Genomic DNA, 18861 nt, shown 5'->3' with positions numbered 1-18861 from the left:
CTTCGTATTGTGAGGCAGACGCACTAACCCCTCTACCACCGTGATGTATATGTTGAATATGAATAGAAATGTTAAAATCTAAATCCATCCATCCATTTTTTACCGCTTGTCCCTTACGGGGTGCTGGAGCCTATCCCAGCTGCAAACGGGCGGAAGGCAGGATACACCCTGGACAAGTCGCCATTTTATTAAAGGGCCAACAAAGATAGACAGACAACAGTCACACTCAGCAGTCATAAATGTTGAATCAAAATGTTGAATCTAAATGTAAATATTAAGTATAAATCCATCCATCCATCCATTTTATACCGCTTGTCTCGTTTGGGGTCGCGGGGGGTCGCTGGAGCCTATCTCAGCTGCATTCGGGCGGAAGGCGGCGTATACCCTGGACAAGTCGCCACCTCATAACAGCGCCAACAGAGATAGACAACTTTCACACTCACATTCATAAATGTTGAATCAAAATGTTAAATCTAAATCTAAATATTAAGTATAAATGTTAAATATGAATATAAACATTAAATCTACATCGAAATATTGAATTTAAATGTTGAATACAAAAGTTAAATACAAATTTCAATTCTGAATGTTAAATCTAAATGGTAATATGTAAATGTTAAATATGAATGTAAAATATAAAATTAAATACAAATGTTAAATATAAATGTTGAATATAAATGCTTAATTTAAATAGTACAACTGTTAAATATACATGTTAAATATAATTGTTAAATGTATATATAAATATGGATGTTAAATATAAATGCTTGATCCAAATAGTAAAGCTGAATATAAATGTTTTCTCTAAATGGTAAATTCAAACGTTAAATATAAATATTAACTATACATGTTAAATGCAAAAGTTATTATTAATTGTAAAATGTGAATGTTAAATATAAATGTTGCATACATAATGTTGCATATATGTTGAATACACACGTTAAATATGAATGCTTAATCTACATAGTAAATCTGGATTTAAATGTGGAATCTAAATGTTAAAATTAATTGTGAAATACAAATCTTCAATTTAAATATTAAATATAAATGTTCGACAACATAAAGATGGTGACTATAAATGTTAAATATGAATGATTAATCTAAATACTGAATCTGAATGCGAGCATTAAATATAAATGTGAAATCTAAAGGTTGAATCTAAATATAACATTTATAAATAAATGTTAAAACTAAAAATAAATGTTTGATATAATGTTTCATTTATACTATAAACATAAATGTTGAATTTAAATTTTGAAACAAAGTGTTAAATAGAAATGTTAATGTAAACGATAAATGTAAATGTCAAATACACATGTTTTATATCAATAGTAAATAGTATTATATTTTAATGTTAAATCGAAATGTTACATATAAATCTTAAATCCTTATGGTAAATATAAATGCTAAATATAAACGATAATTTTAAATTTAAATGTTTAATCTAAATAATAAATCTGAATATAAATGTTAAATCCAAATGTATAGGACAAACGGTAGAAAATTGATGGATGGATGGACGGATGTTACATGTAAATGTCAAATTAAAAAATATTTAATCGAAATGGTAAATTTCAATGTAAATCTAAATATACATTTTGAATATAAAAATTAAATATAAATACTAAATATATATATAAAAACAATTATTTTGAGAACAATTAAAAAAAACAACACTATTTTAGACCATCTCTATGCTTACTTGGTGCACCTATATGTCAAACGTCAGCTACCAAAAGGAGGTTTTGTAACCTGTAACCTTTTTTTTTTTGGTTTTGTTATTATTTATATGCCATATACTACAATGAAATCAGTTTGAATCTGGAAACCTGTCGAATCCAGAATCGATTCTGAATTGAATCGTCACCCCAAGAATTGTGAGGTGCCTACATTTTGCTAAAATGTACAAACTGAAGTTCAACTACTGGGCTAAATTGCAGAGCTGGGGGTCTTTAATCCGCACTAAGAGGGTGATGGGAGAGCACTGGCAACTCCCAGGGACTAGCGGTAGAGGGAGGAGGAAACATTTCATGCACTCAGTAAGAAACAGAGCTTTGGAGATATGATTATTTGATTTGCAGTTGGGCCCTGTGGTGTGTTGGTCACCTGTTCCTCCTTGGATCCTGTCAGAGCCAGATGTGGATCTCTCAATATTAGAGTTAGTGAAGGTAGTGCAGGTAATCCCGCAGAAGTAACAACAAAACGTTTAAAGAACAAATGGTCAGATTACATACACATACTGTTCCAAAAATATGACTTCATTAAAAGGCAGCAATAGGGGTGAGCATCCCACAGTTGCAAATACAGCATGGCAAATAAATAAACTATCAGTGTTTAAAATGCACATGTGGAAAGGAAGAAAGCGTCACCCATATCATCAAAGACTGCAGTAAGTACAATGAAGAGAGAGCAATAATGCACGCAAAACTGCCAAAAACTAGAAACGAGGACAATTCACTGAAAAGCATATCAAGCTGGGAACATCAAGCAGTGGCAAAAGCTGTTTTGGAGTGCCTGCAAAAGACTGGACTACACAAAAGGATTTGAGCTGATGAAGGAATTCAAATAAGGACCGGTGGAGGGCAGCAATACGCCTAAGAAGCCTCCAGTCTGCCAAAAATTAAAAAGAAGAAAAAAAAGATGTATCGTGTACTGGCATGTGTTGTTGTGTTGTCACTTATGGTTATGGATGTTTGAATCTGTGCGTAGACATTCATGTTGTGTGTTAGAGTAAAACACCCTCAATGAATGTTTGTATCAGGATACATTTCACAAAAAATCAAGTTGTGTCACACAAATGTTACATTTTTACTCCCGCATGTTTCTTAACTTTATGTTTTATTATTATCAACATTCCCAAATGTATTGTCTCTTGTGAGAATTTTTTTTTTAGAGGAGACGAGCTTGTAATCCATGTTTATCACAGCGCACACCCATCCATTCGTTTTCTACCGCTTGTCCCTTTCAAGGTGGCGGGGGGCGCTGGAGCCTATCTCAGCTACAATGGGGCGGAAGGCGGGGTACACCCTGGACAAGTCGCCACCTCATTGCAGGGCCAACACAGATAGACAGACAACATTCACACTCACATTCACACACTAGGGCCAATTTAGTGTTGCCAATCAACCTATCCCCAGGTGCATGTCTTTGGAGCTGGGAGGAAGCCGGAATACCCAAAGGGAACCCACACAGTCACGGGGAGAACATGTAAACTCCACACAGAAAGTTCCAAAGCCCGGGATTGAACTCAGAACCTTTATATTGTGAGGCACATGCACTAATACCTGTTCCACCGTGATGCCCCACAGCGCACATGTTCACTAAATATATTTGACATTTGCATTTTTTATTGCAGTATTAATTTCTGTGTAGATCCATGTTTTGTATCACTATTGACAGCTACTTTGACAAAAAGTAAGGATTTAGATTTTTGTTCATATGATTTGCAACATTTAAGTTGTACTTTCACTATGGTGAAGCAGATCTCCACTCAACTATTGTCTATTGTTTGGTGATTCCTCATTAAAAACGGTAATATTGGCTGAATTTAAAGGGGAACTGCATTTTTTTACAATTGTGTTTGTCATTCAAAATCTTTAAGAAAGACCAGAACAGGTTTTGGTTGTTATTTTTTTAGAGTAGACGAGCTTGTAATCCATGTTAATCACAGCGCACACATTCACCAAATATATTTGACATTGCAGTCAGTATAATTTGTGGTTTCATGGTTGATCACTCTGTATTAACTATACGTTTCCAATCCCTACAGAGCGCTACCCATTTTTGCAACGTTTATTTTATTGGTCTATTTAAGTTTCATACTTCATTTGATAAAGTGAAGTGCTTGTTTTGCCATGTTTACTAAAAATCAACAAAACATGTTAATTTGCATTTTTGATTTAATTTGTCATTTCTTTTTTGTTCCTTTTTTTGTATCACTATTCACTGTTACTTTGCCAAAAAGTAAGGATTTTGGGTTTTGTTAATAAGATTTGCAACATTCAATTTGTACTTCCACTATAGGGAAGCAGATTTCCACTCAACGGTTGTCTATTTTTTGGTCATTTCTCATTAGAGGAATATTGTCTCAATTTAAAGGCGAACTGCACTTTTTTGGAATTTTGTTTGCCATTCACAATCTTTATGAAAGATCAGAACACATTTTTCTTTTTTTATGAATTCTAAATCATTAAATACTCATCTAAGACTCACTGTATTCAGCCTAAAGAGCTCTAAAAAACTTTCTAAAGGCTCCATCATCAAATTATATGCACATGCACACTGTAATGATGTAATGTAGTAACATGCACATGCATAACATGTAACATGTGTTTTGGTCATCAAGATTAGCAGCTAATTTAGACCAACCCACTTTTGCTCCACAGACAAACATTGGCCCATGTATCCATCATTTCTGTAATTCGTTCCTCTTGATGCATCATCTGCATGGTTCTCCTTTGAGCCACATATCTCCACTGATGAGTATCTGTTGCTTCTCTGGTGATGGAGGCTGTATTTGCCAGAGAGGTATGGAATCGACATGTTTGATTACAAATGTATTTCAGAACAGTTGTGCTATCAGTCTAAAAAATGGGCTTGTCCAACTCAAGTTGTAGCTCCTTCTGCAAAATTTGATCAAGTCGAACTGTAGGAACTGCTGCTGTGATTTCCATTCAAGGAATTGCTGTCGGCATGAGTGAAGCAACTCTGACCTTTCTCAAGAAAAATGTAACACAAACTGTGTCATCCTTTTGGCGCCTCATATACACCATTGCTCCATATCCAGCTTGACTAGTGTCAGAAAAGAAGTGAAGTTGTGCTGTGTGGGTCTCCAAAATGTCTGGGTTTCGAACAGTTCTCCGTTGAACCCTCCAACCACTTTTTAGAGAGGGAATGAGGAATAACTTCATCCCACAACAAGCTTCTTTCTCAAAGCTCCTGTAGCATCAGCGAGGCAGGAATGGTGAATGGAGCCATCAATCCTGAGGGTCATAGTGAGCTGACCACTGACAACACTGCTTCCTTCCTATCAACATAACATTTCAAATATTGAACAAAAAGGAGCAGAAATAAGTAAAACATAAACTCTTGCACTGATTTTGCACCACTAGCTTTAAGTTTTAATTTAGATCGTCTTAGTTGGCAGATTCCCCCTTATTTATCCAAATTGTTTATTCTGCAGACATAATTTTAGGCATGAGACCGGTTTTAGAGTGCTTCGTGGCCAAATTAAAGACTGAAGTTTAGTAACAGACCTCAAAGTCAGACGGTCTTGCACGAAATGTCAGAGCTGCTATACATCGCTCCACAGTTTGAAATCTTCAATACATTAGGTCAGCAGTTCTCAAATGGGGGTACACGTACCCCTGGGGGTACTTGAAAGTATGCCAAGGGGTACGTGAGATTTTTTTTTAAATATTCTAAAAAAAACAGCAAGAATTAAAAAATCCTTTATATATTTATTGAATAATACTTCAAATATGAATGTAAGTTCATAAACAGTGAAAAAAAACCAATGCAATATTCAGTGTTGACAGATTTTGTGGACATGGTCCATGTTAGATTTTTTTGTTTGGAATTAAGTTGATGAATCCAGATGGATCTCTATAACAATCTCCAAAGGCACTTTAAGTTGATTACTTCTGTGTAGAAATCTTTATAATTGAATCATTTTTCAACAAGTTATTTTTACATCTCTTTTTTCCAAATAGTTCAAGACCACAACAAATGAGCAATAATTTGCACAATTTAATCAGAAACTGATTACAGTGCTGTATTATTTTTTCAACCAAAAATGCTTTGCTCTGATTAGGGGGTACTTGAATTAAAAATATGTTCACAGGGGGTACATTGCTGAAAAAAGGTTGCGAACCAATGCTTTAGGTCAAGCAAACTTAGTAATTGGTTGGTTTATCCAGAAACAGATTGTTGCATTGCCTTATTTCTGTATTGAATTAAAATGTCAGTTGTGCAATTCTACCTTTTAAAACTCATGCACCACTAGCTTTAAGTTTTTTTTGGAGGGGGGGGGTTGAGGTGTCTTAGTTGGCAGACTCTTGTTTATCAAAAACAAATTGCTTATTTTGCACACTGCAGTCAGAACTTAGTCATTTAATCAGTTTAAGAGTGCTTAGTGGACAAATCTTACCAAAATTTAGAAAGACCATGAAGTAAGTTTTGCGCCAAATGTCAGATCTGCTCCATCTCCGCATTTTGAAAATTTTCACTAATAGTGTTTTAGGTCATGCAGGCACAGTTTTTAGTTGGTTTATGTTGCACTACTTGATTTGTGTACAGATTTAAAAAGTCAGAATGAATGATAATGGAAAATGCTTAATTGTTGACTATTTAGTAACACTTCAAAACCAGGACTCCATAAGTCATTGAAAGGCTTTATTTGAACAATAAAGTAGGTCTTAGGAAAACAATCCAGGAACAAGGAAATATGCTGTACAGAGTTAGAGCCAGTGAGGGACACCTGAACAAACATCTAGTTTGACTGGCAGCTGTGGGAAGTGCACAGTTTCTCCAGATCTGTAAAACAGTTGAAAGGAATAAGTCAAATACAATTATCTACCATAATTCCACTTTGAGGAAAAGTACAAACCTGAAGAGATGTCACTGCACTGCCTCAGCACATTCATGGTGTTCATGTACCCCATTCCTAAAAACTTCTCATAAGTGGACCCAGCAGGAACTTCTTGGAGACACTTTGTCGAGTCCTCAAAGAGCAGATCCTTTCCAGACTCTGACTCAAACAATTTGAAATTGGTAGTGGTGCCCATTCCAAACTTGGCCTGTGGGAGAAAAAAAAAAAAAGTCACATGGATCAAACGTGAAGTACAACAATATTGTATTTAATTCTAAAAATGTTGCTTTAGTCTGACCTGCTCATCCTGAAGAACACGAACAACGTCATTGCGGGTCTCTGGTCGTGTCACCACAGCGTGTGCTGGGGTGGCGGCCAGGTAGCAATCTTTAAACTGTGTAACTGGAACCGAAGGCTTCCTGGGGCAGATTAGCTCATAGTCGCTGCTGGAGAGATTGAGAGCCCATGCTGGACCATTTCCTGCAAGAGGCACATTTTTTTAAATGTTACAAAGACTGAAGAGGATAAAAGACACATCAAGTCTTTACCGTCGCTGTTTTCTTGTACAGTTGTGTGTTTAATGAAGGCAATGTCACCAAAGCCATCAACAAGGCATCTAAAGTTGAGGAGCAAAACATATTTCATGAAATGTGAAGATCTTTAAAATCAGGGGCAGCCACATTCAAATTAGGGCAAGGGATCACATTTATAAAACGTGAATGAAAGATGCTTAAAGCTACTAGTTTATTATAACTAATCATAATCTTGGCCTTGTATCATTGTGACAAATACTGAATTACATCTCAATTCGGTCAATAACTACCAGAAAAGGTCAAGTTGCCATAATCACAGCTACCATCCTACCTAAAGGCGCCAGCATAGCCGTAGTATTTTTCTTCAGCACTGGCCTTGCACTTGAACTCGTCAGCCACAGTTTTGCCACTGCCGGCGCACTGAGAGCAGAATGGAGAGTCGGCCCGCGCGCCGGGAGCACAACCGCTACTGAAGAACTTGGCTGAGGAAGGTGGGGCAGATATTCAACAATGGACAAAAATTGCAGTTTATTAGCAAAAAACAGATCAGGTTATGCACTGGGGAATAGTAATTTAATGGGCCAGTACCCCTCTGTTTTATAGTCCAAGCAATTTGTGTCCAGAGAAAACACTGGACTCTTAGTGAGCAATGTGACAATTTGTTATCAATGAATGAAAATCTTGAGAACCAATCTAAACTCATTTTATGTTGGGTTAATTTCTTTTTTTTTTTTTTTTAGGATGTGGCTGGAACTCAGTGTCCTTGCGGCGTATTAAGTGAGTCTTTTCAAATGTCAGTATTTCGTTTGACAAGAGTAATTAAAGTGCAAAATAACGTTCTTAAGTACCACCAGAATAAGTCTGAACTACCACTGGTAATAGAAGTTATAATCTTGCACTTGTGAAGGGGATTTGACTGTACGCAGCAGGGTTTTTGTTGATACTCTTTAAGGTGGTGACAACACTATGTCTGACAGCAGGCATCAAATAAAACTACATTGTTTCACTCTGCCATTAGGATTATGCACCATTTGACCCTAGAAAGTAGTTTTATTTTAATCAACTTTAGTATAGTTATGTGAAATAATCAGTGAAAGGCTGATATCACTAGCATATAGGATTTTTAAATTTAATTAGCATTTGTGTATCTAATTGACACCATTTCTACGTGTTCTACAGTGCTTTGTAGCATGAGCTCTGAAATAGAACAGTCTGGAAAACCTGCCGAGCAAGCAATTTGAGCAGACTAGAAATAAGTTGATTTCCCCCACAACAAAGTACTTACTGAAGTCACAGTCATTAGTTTGCTTATAGATTTCCCCCATGGGAATGGTCCAACCAGCCGTTCTGCCAAAGCCTGTGTGGCAGGACCTCATCCCCCTCAGGTTGTCCCAGGTCACCCCTGATCCCCTCTTGACCACAGCCACGGCAAAGTAGGAGGCCGATGCTACATGAAAATATCAAGAACAGTGCTTACCAGATACTCAGAAAGTGAAATATTAAATTCATGCATATGCAGGAGATGGTTCAATTGGGTGCCATCTAGTCCAGCTGTCAATGTTTTTCACCCTTCTGGCCTAGCTGCCTGTGCTCAAGCTTGGACAGTTGCTTACCTTCAGGTATGCTGCACATTACTGTGGAGGGAAAACAAAGTCATAGAATTCAGTTGCTTTCATTACAATGTCATGTATTTGTTTAAGACAACTCCTACATATTTGTCAATATACTGCATGCACCCCCTACTGTGTCACACATGTAAGACAGACTATGTTATGCTGCTCCACAAGACACCAAATGTAACTAAGCCAAATAGTATTTAGACTCAAATTCATTGTAGCCCTGTGGGCAAACACATGGCTAGCATATCTTACAAAGCATTTCTAAGAGAACCTATTGGGGGTGCTACAAATGGCATTTCCTTTTATACACACACCTTCGTTGTACTGCTCCACCATGGCTGGAACCAGACCACACTTCCCAGCTGAGAACACCTCTCCTCCATCAACTGCCATTGCATCTGCTTTTTTGCGCTAGAGGAGAGAATCCAAAATTTAATCTACTTTAAAAAAAAATTTAAAAAGCAAGATTTTACCAGGATCATTTTCAAGCAGGCTTCAACTGTGGGGCCTTCCTGGCAAATAATTTTGCAGTCTCCAGCCACCATAGAGTTAGAGCTCCATTTGTCACACTTGCTAGTCTCAGCAGCACCCACTGCACACCATGTGATGGCACCGCTTTTGTTAGCTGTAGTAACCTCTTTAAGAGAAAAATTTAATTAAGACAGTGCTTGCCTTACAGGTTTGTATGTCAATACCTTTTGTCAGGGTGCGCACAATGCCCGTGTATGTGGCACCCAAATACATGAAGGAGTTTGTGTTGTCAGGCAGCTTGACAAGTGACACGGTAGAATCTTTAAACATCAGGTTCTTGGCAGGAGCGTACGACTTTGAGCAGAACAGGTTGAAGTCCTGGTTTAAGGGGGAAAGTTAAATCACAACTACAATACCAAATATTACTGAAGTGTACATTTTCAAACAGCAGGAGCATGCATGTCAGTAATCAGGCAACATTTAGAGGTTTCTTCATTAGCAAGTCTTAAAATAAGTTCACTGATCTGAATTACCCTTAGAATTAAAAAAAAAGGTAATAAGCAGTAGAAAATGGATGGATAATTGGGTTATAATTTTATAGCTCTTTGACACCATTTCCACATTCACACTGATGGCGGGAGCTGCCATGTAAAAGGCGTGAACCACCCCCCATCAGGAGCAAGGGTGATGCGTCCTGCTCAAACACACATGAGGTTTTCTAGAAGGTGGGGATTAAATGAGGAACCCTCAGGTAGCTGGCACAGCCACACCCTCCCTGTACCCATAATCATTGTTTCACCTAAAAACCTGCTTTTTAAAAAGTAACTCGGGTCTAAAACTTTTAATCAGAGGGCGAATGGAGGGAACAATCTTGGCACAACAGATGGTTCTTTGGGCCAAAATAGAAAAAGCCCATTTCAAGTATCCCTTTTGACAATACCAAGTTGGTTGAAAACCTCTCAATCTACAAAGCCGTTAAACTGCAAGTCTCAGCCATTGGGATAGAAAAAAAAAAAAAAAAAAAAAAAAAAAAAAAAAAACCATTTGATCCCTTGTATCAAATGCTGTTCCCTTACATTAATCTGGCGCCAACTCACACATACTGAGGTACAAACCATTAAAGTGGGCCAAGTTACTCCCTGCCTTGCAGGCATCACTGTACTGATGGAAAAATAACTGTTGAACGAACAATTTCAAAAGAACCAACCATATGAACAAGACTGACAATATTTTAGTAAAATCACTGTTCACTTTGTTTAAATTTTCACAGCACTATTAAAAGGCTACATGAACACTGCATTTTATATACACATTTTTGAGCTTTCACAAGTGCAATCCATATCAGGTATCACATTTCTATGTTAGAGTTCTTGTGTGCAATGTTATTTCATTGATGCCAACTTGCAAAGATGTAGTTTCCCCATTCACTTCTGTGAATAAGAGTCTCAGAACACTCTGCATCCACTTTTGAAAATGAGGGTGCCAAAATATGATTTGTTCAAAGCGAATTACTTTGTTTCATATAAGTGGAGGGAGGAGTCATAACCCTGTCCGGCTAGTACTTTCTGCTCAGCCCAGTATGAACCATTTACTTGCAGAATTGCTATTGCGACATCCAGTGGATACATTTAGAGCAGCAGTTTCATTTTTAAACCTGCCAAACTCATCTGTTGGTCACTACGTTTGATATACCTGTTCAACATTAAGTCATAAGATTGTAAATACATTACGAAAATTCCTAAACAAAAAGAAAACAGGTCCTGTTACCAATAGACTGACATTCTCATACTGCATCTTACCTGCACTGTGGTGAGGCTTTTCCAGATCAATTCTGCCAGTTGTGGGTCCTTGCAGGCAACTACAGCATGAGCTGGTACTCTGGCCAGGTGGCATTGTTTGTAATAGTCTATGGGCGCCCTGGTGTTGTCTGGGCACAGCAGTTCGTAGTTCGCCTTGTCACCATCTGCATGTGGGAAACAGCATGTTTACAAAATGCAGCATTTCCCTGCAATGCTCAGGTTTGACAATATTTGCAGACAGCACAAACTTTCCAGGTCTACATAATTCAACCTACAGTTTAAAGAAGAAAACTGTGAAAAGATACGGCTCAGTAACACTTTTTGGAACTTACCAGGCACAGTCAGATGATTCACAAAAGCCACATCCCCATTTTCCACCAGGCACCTACAGGAACAGTTATCAAATACCATGTATCCAGACATTATGCTTGGAAAAGATGGATGCAAACTGACTGGAAAGCGCCGCTGTAGTCGTAGTAGGGCTCATTGTGGGACCGTGAGCAGTCTCCCTTGCAGCCATCACACAGTTTGGTCTCATTGGCCGCTCCGGGGGCACAGCTTTTAGAGAAGAAGCTCGCCACCGCTAGGGAGGAAAAAAAGAAAAATAGTCCGTCATGAGACATGCTTAGATGTCAAACTTGTATATTATTTAAGTGGTTACGCATTTTCAGACATTTCTGTATAATTTAAGTGGACTGACACTCTTGAGCAATCTGCCAGTAGGTGCACCCCATACTTGCTTAAAAATTAACCGAAAAAGAAACATGTTTTAGTAGTCACATGGGCTGGTCCAACAAGGGCCCACAGGCCTGCTAGAAGTTATAAGTTTAATATGAAGCCTGGCCCATAGGGCGTTTCCAGCAGAACCTTGATATCTGTCAAGTCTCCTTGCTGCAAAACAGCCACCAACTGTTTATTTTTAAGATTAAAATCTATGATCATGAAATTCACCAAGTGTTTGAGCACAGCATTGATTTATAACCGCCTTACTACTCAGAACATTAACACATGTTACATAACCTGCTCGCTGAACCTTAGATACAACCACAATACATATTTTAAATTAAACCCAGGTAAATCCACTACAATGCAAAACACTCCACACTTATTCTGTTTGGTGCAATTTAGCTGCTTGACATTTAATTGATCCACAAAACTTTAAAAAAGGGAGGTAGTCACAGAATAGGGTAGAAGTCAAACAGTCAGGGTCTGATGTAGGGTGTTAAAGGTTGTCTGATTAGTTACTTTACATGCAGTCTGCTTTTTGGCCCAATGTGGCCCCCCCAAGCCAATAATGTTGGACATCTCTGGTCTTTAACATGCGAGATGGCTTGACAGCCATCACTCACCCTCCTCAATTGGTTTGTCGTCAGTGCTTTTCCACTTCAGTATATCCATAGACACCAGAGTTCCAATTGGAATGTTCCAGCCAGCAGATTTCCCCAAACCGGTGTGGCAGGATTTCTTCCCCTTCAGCTCTTGAATGCCAAATCCGGTGCCCTTTTTAGCCACGGCCACAGCATAGTAACAGCTCTCAGAAGCTAAGGTGAAAAAAAAAAGTTAAAGAGTTCCATTTGAAACAGTATGATAGTCAAATGGACTTAAAATAAATAATCTTACAGGAGCCATAGTTCTCAGCAATAATGGGATGCAGTTCGTAGTTCAGTCCAGCAGTGTAAATATCTCCTCCATCCAAAGTGATTGCATCTGCCAAGCCACCCTGTCAGACAACTGATATTTACTTCAACTTTTCAGGGACTGTTTCTGCATGAGATTTCTAAACTGAATTATAAAATGCATTAGATGAGAAATAAGGTAGGGTTCCAAGGCCCAATTGTGTGTCATTTTTTTTTTTTTTTACATACTGGAGGAGACAGCATCAGTTTTCAGATACACATTGCCAAACTGATAACACAGCCATCCAAAGCAATAGCGTTTGCCAAACCACCCAGTCAGACTACTATTTAGCTAAACTTGTGAGACGGTTTCTGCATCAGATTTTTAAAAAAGCAGCAGAGTACTTATATCATAGACTAGGGTTTCTTACCACTTACAGCCCCAACCTTTTCACCACACAGGGGTCCAGGGGCAATTCAAATCTTAACACTTCATTAGTAATGCTTCTCTTGATTTTAAAATTGTATCAATATATATCTAATTTGGTTTACAACCTTGCCAAATAATGAAACTGTTTATCAACCCTTAGAGCAAGCTAATTAGAAGAGTACCAAACTGCAAAGAGACTTTACTCACTTATGTTGTGCTAATTGATAATGAAAATTAACAAACTGTCAATAAAATTTAAGTGCAAATTAATCACCACTTTTACTTCCATGCCTGTCTTAGACTTGTTTTGATAGTCATTACTGCCACAAGTGTTGGCAAAGTTTATTACAGAGTACCACTGCACAGTCAGACCACACCTGAGAAACATTTCGGCGACCTGACAATGGCTGAGCAGTGCATAGAGCAGGGGTCACCAACCTTTTTGAAACCAAGAGCTACTTCTTGGGTATTGATCAATGCGAAGGGCAACTAATTTGATAACCTTAAATTGCCAGAAATAGCCAACTTGTTCAATTGACCTTTAATGAATATATACATATATATTATAAATAAATGCGGGTATTTCTGTCTGTTATTCTGTCGTACATTTCTTTCCTGTTACAGAAGGGTTGTTTTTTTATATAAATGATGAAAAAAAAAAAATTAAACTGTTTAGGAGAAAACAGGAAAAAAAATTTAAATTAAATTTTGAAACAGTTTCTTCAATTTCGACTTTAAAAGTCAACCAAAAAATATAAAGACTAGCTAATTCGAATCTTTTTGAAAAAAAGAATTTATAGAACAGTAATTTTTCCTGATTAATATTAATTTTAGAATTTTGACGACATGTTTTAAATAGGCTATAATCCAATCTGCACTTTGTTAGAATATAACAAATTGGACCAAACTATCTCTAAGACAAATCATTTGTTCTCGATTTTCCAGAACAAAAAATTTTAAATTCAAAAGACTTTGAAATAAGATTTAAATTTGATTCAAAATATTTTCTAGATTTGCCAGTCATTTTTGAAATGTAAAATCATAAGTTCAAAGAAATATTTCAAATATTCTTAAAAAAAAGCTAAAATGAAGAATTAAATTAAGATGTATTATCCTTTACAAAAAAAAAAAATTTACTCTTAACATTGATTTAAACTGTCAGGAAAGAAGAGGAAGGAATTTAAAAAAGGTTTAAAAAAAAAAAAAGGTACCAGTATGTGTTTAAAAATCCCAAAATCATTTAAAAAATTTTTTTTTTTTTTTAAAAAGGTATTTTTCTAAAATAGTCTCTGAAATAAATGAAATTTAAACAATTAAATGAATTTAAACAAGTGAAGACCAAGTCTTTAAAATATTTTCAAATTCTATGAGTTTTGTCTCTTAGAATTAAAAATGTTGAGCAAAGCGAGACCAGCTTGCTGGTATATAATTACAATTTTAAAAATAGAGGCAGCTCACTGGTTAGTGCTGCTATATGAGCTATTTTTAAAACAGGCCAGCAGGCTACTCATCTGGTCCTTACAGGCTACATGGTGCCCGTGGGCACCACGGTGACCCCTGGTATAGAGTATGGCAAACTTTTTTTGGATAGAGTTGGTACCAACTTGGCACCCTGTTGTCACATGAGCTTTTGACCAGAAAATCTGATTGGTCAAAAGCCCCTCACGTGACTACAGGGGACCTATTCTGAAACAGTTGGCTCTGAACAACGGTTAAGAAACTCTCAGACCATTATTGACTAGCATTAACACTAGCGTGTTTAAAGCAGCATTCATTGACTTTGCTCAGGGTTTTTTATTTTTCCAGGAAATTGTGACATTCAATGTTAGACTACTGATTTTAATGCCTCACGATTATTGAAAAATAAAATGTTCAAAAAGGGAAATCGACTAATTTTGCAGCAAAAGTAGCATAACATCCCAGTGTACATAAACACAAAAAGGACTTGCTTTTGTTATTATGCTAATGGAAACAATTCTGGGGTTCTTGAAGTATCTAACTTGCGGTGACAGCAATTGGTGCATCATGGGAGGCTGTTGATGTGTTAATGTTGGCTGTATAGTTGTTTTTGTTTTTATTAAAAAGGGCATCAGATGCTTTGGGCCTTCTTGTAAAAATGTTACATAAATATTCTTCGGCCTGGTTGATATTGTTTACTTCAGCAGCAGTTGTATTGGTATATTGAATGAAAAAGACTGGGTAAAAAGATTGTGTGGTAAAACAAAGACAACTCACATGAATGGCTATGATACAATCCATAGAGTTGGTCCTCTTCACACAGGTGAACACAGGCGCTTTGGCTGCGAGGTCCATACATTTCTGGTACTCTTTGTCCGATTTGACGCACCACCTCACCTTTTCCGTTTCAGCAGGGGCCGACCAGACAGCGGCTGCCAGTGGAGACACATGGAGAAGAAAAACCCAATACAAATGACGAACAAAGTCTGTTTGCAAGCAAATAGTTTTTACCCAGGCAGGCAAGAAGAAGATGGACCAGGACAACCAGGTGCTTCATGGTGAAAGATCTCCAGGTCAGCAGACTGAAAGGTAGCCTGTGTGGCCTTTTATAGCAAAACTCTGAACTTAAACACAAAAAAAAGGTGAAAGACACAGCTGGCCCACATTTCCTAATTGAGCATGTGTGTGCTTAGTACACAAAATGTCCACATGGGGGGCAATCAAACATTTCTAGCTGATATATATTGAATATTTATCTTGCTTATCTCACATTCATATTACTTTTCTTAAATTTAACTCATTTATTAATTTTAACTATAAATGCTGAATACAAATGTTGCATAAAAATGATAAATCTAATTTTGCATCCGATTGTTAAATCTAAATCTAAAATGGAAATGTCAAATATAAATGTTGAATCTAAATCTAAATGTTAAATATAAATATTTGATTTCAAATATAATCATTGAATCTAAATATAAATGTTGAATTTTAATGTCAAATATAAATACACATGTTAAACATTAATTTTATACATACATGTTTAATCTAAAGAGTGTTTTAGAATAAAAATGTTAAATCTACATGTTAGATGTAAATGTTGAATACAAATGTTACATGTAAATGTTATATCTAAGTATACATGATTAAAATAAATATGAAACCTTAATGTAAACGTTGAATATAAATATAAACGTTAAATCTTAATATAAATATATATTGAATTTAAATGTTGAATATAAATTTTACATACAAATGTAAAATCTTCTGTAAATGTTCAATCAAAATGGTAAAATGTGAATGTTAATCATAATTGTAAATGTTGAATCTAAATGTTAGAAATATATGTTTCTTTTAAATCAAGGATGTCAAACATGCGGCCAGTTGACCGGATCAAGCCCGGGAACAGGTTCAATCCGCCCAGCAAGATGAGTTTGCTTAGTGTAAAATTTAGCTGAATTTTAAATGAAAGAAACTGCAGTTCTGAATGTGTCAATAACAATTCTGTTAGGCAAGCAAATAGTTTATACTGTACCAGGGTGAGCAAGTATACCAAGCAAGAGGTACACGATAAAGCAGGCCTGCGACTCCTGCCCCTTGATCCAACGCTAAAACAAACATTGATATAGTTCTTTGAAAATTGTCTTCTGTGCAAATTTAAAGAAAGTGAACAGTGGAAATGACAAATGAGGTAGTTTATGTATTGAAGCATTTGTATTTAAGCTTTATTTTGTTTTTGTTCAATGCTAGCTGGGCTGTGACTTAAAGTGTAATTGCTTTGTGGATACACTGACATTAAGTCAGTTCATTGTGTTGTTCATGGTGTTTTTGAAGCACACCCTTGAAGACATTGTTGAAACCTGTCTGTGTTTGGTAGCACCTGCGCAGTTTATGTTAAAATTATTAGAAGGACACAAGTGTTGCTGGCCTTGTTTTTGTTTTTTTAAGTACACTTTTTGACGTGCACCTTTTTATTTTTGTTTTATTACGTTTTTTTAAAGAGTGCATGTTTTTTCTGTATATTCTATTATTTTTGAACGGCACCATTTTTCTCAAAGTTTTCAACTGATTTAAAGTGTTTTGTCAAGAGGATATTTTTGTGGGAGGTACATTTTGAGAATGTGTTTGTTCTATTTTGGGCTGAAGTGAAACAAAGAAAACAATCTGAAGTTGTCGTAGTTGTATTTTTAAGTTATTATGCCAATACATTTTCCTCCATGCCGCCCATTAGCTGAAATTAGTTTGACACCCCTGATCTAAATAGTAAATATGTGTACAACAGTTAAATCTAAATGTTAAATATAAATGTATATGTGAAATATAAATGTTAAATATAAATGTTTAATCCAAATAGTAAATCTGAGTATAAATGTTATCTCTAAAGGTTAAATCCAAATGTTAAATATAAATATTTAATATAAATGTTAAATGTTAAATTTAATGGTTGGATCTAAATGTTAAATAAGAATGTTAAATGTAATTATACATGTTAAATATACACGTTAAATATAAATGTTTAATCTACATAGTAAATCTGAAACTAAATGTTGAATCTAAATGTCGAATATACATCTTAAATCTAAATATTAAATGTAAATATAAATGCTCAATACAAATGTTCAATCTAAATATTAAATATAAATGTAAATGTTCACTATAAATATACATGGTAAGTATAATAAATAAATAAATAAATGTTCGACATAAATATTAAATCTTAATGTTAAATTGAAATGCTACATATAAATATTAATTATTCATTTTAAATAAAATGTTAAATATACATGTACATGTTAAATATAAATGTTTAATCTAAATAGTAAATGTTAATACAAATGTTAAATGTAAATGTTAAATGTAAATGATACATACTAAATATAAAATCGATTTATAGTTATACTTTGATTAAATTAAGAATAAACAAAAACAACAACAAAACATATAAATATATATGTATATATATTTATATATGTTTTTTTTGTTTTTTCTCAATTGAATCGTATACTGAATTGAACATAGTGTGTGAATGTGAGGTGGCGACTTGTCCATGGTGTACACCGCCTTCCTCCTGATTGTAGCAGAGATAGGCGCCAGCGCCACCCACGACCCCAAAAGGGAATAAGCGGTTGGAAATGGATGGATGAATGAATCGTATATCCATCCATCCATCCATCCATTTTCTACCCTTTGTCCCTTTTTGAAGTCACCGGGGGTGCTGGAGCCTATCACAGCTGCATTCAGGTGGAAGGCGGTGTACACCCTGGACAAGTTTCCACCTCATCACAGCGCCAACACAGATAGACGGACAACATTCACACACATATTCACACACTAGGGCCAATTTACTGTTGCCAATCAACCTATCCCCAGGTGCATGTTTTTGGCGGTGGGAGGAAGCCGGAGTACCCGGAAAGAACCCACGCAGTCATGGGGAGAACATGCAAACTACACACAAAAGATCCCGAGCCCGGGATTGTACTCAGAACTACTCAGGACCGTATTGTGAGGCACATGCGCTAACCCCTGTTACACCATGCTGCCCCTGAATCGTATATGTATGTATGTATGTATGTATGTATGTATGTATGTATGTATGTATGTATGTATGTATGTATGTATGTATGTATGCATGTATGTATGTATGTATGTCCGTATGTTTTTTTGTTGTTGTTAGTGTTGTTTTTTCTTAATTGAATCGTCACCACAAGAACTGGAATCGTATCGAATTGTGAGGTGTCTAACAATTCCTAAAAAGGAATATATTTGTATATACAATAATAATATGTCTCGGCAAGAAATCTGCGTTCAAAGGACTCCGGCATATTAGTGATTCCCAGAGCCCAAAA

The 18861-nt window shown here is 36.1% G+C and overlaps 1 protein-coding gene across 1 annotated transcript; it reads right to left on the bottom strand.

The window, feature by feature from the left end:
• Positions 1–6379: 6379 nt before the first annotated feature.
• LOC133564313 (serotransferrin-like) lies at positions 6380–15683 on the bottom strand. Its single transcript, XM_061918535.1, has 17 exons — positions 15527–15683; positions 15293–15447; positions 12632–12731; positions 12361–12552; positions 11465–11594; positions 11344–11396; positions 11012–11175; positions 9437–9590; positions 9215–9378; positions 9056–9152; positions 8736–8756; positions 8408–8569; positions 7454–7604; positions 7138–7205; positions 6888–7069; positions 6608–6797; positions 6380–6534 (listed from the first exon to the last, which is right to left on the bottom strand). The coding sequence occupies exons 1-17, from the start codon at positions 15570–15572 to the stop codon at positions 6491–6493; spliced, it is 2073 nt and encodes a 690-aa protein (XP_061774519.1). The 5' UTR covers positions 15573–15683; the 3' UTR covers positions 6380–6490.
• Between the last annotated feature and the right edge of the window lie 3178 nt (positions 15684–18861).

This window comes from Nerophis ophidion, linkage group LG13 (assembly GCF_033978795.1).
Source record: "Nerophis ophidion isolate RoL-2023_Sa linkage group LG13, RoL_Noph_v1.0, whole genome shotgun sequence".
Lineage (NCBI taxonomy): Eukaryota > Metazoa > Chordata > Actinopteri > Syngnathiformes > Syngnathidae > Nerophis > Nerophis ophidion.
Note: the sequence above shows the minus strand (reverse complement) of the source record. Positions and strands in the feature narration are given on the sequence as shown.

Excerpts from the sequence above, each read along its gene's own strand:
- LOC133564313 (XM_061918535.1), bottom strand. The coding sequence starts at position 15,572 with ATGAAGCACCTGGTTGTCCTGGTCCATCTTCTTCTTGCCTGCCTGG. Across the intron at positions 8,757-9,055 it reads GGTGGAGCAGTACAACGAAG|TAATGTGCAGCATACCTGAA; the intron begins GTGTGTGTATAA and ends TTCCCTCCACAG. Across the intron at positions 7,070-7,137 it reads TGTACAAGAAAACAGCGACG|GAAATGGTCCAGCATGGGCT; the intron begins GTAAAGACTTGA and ends TGCCTCTTGCAG.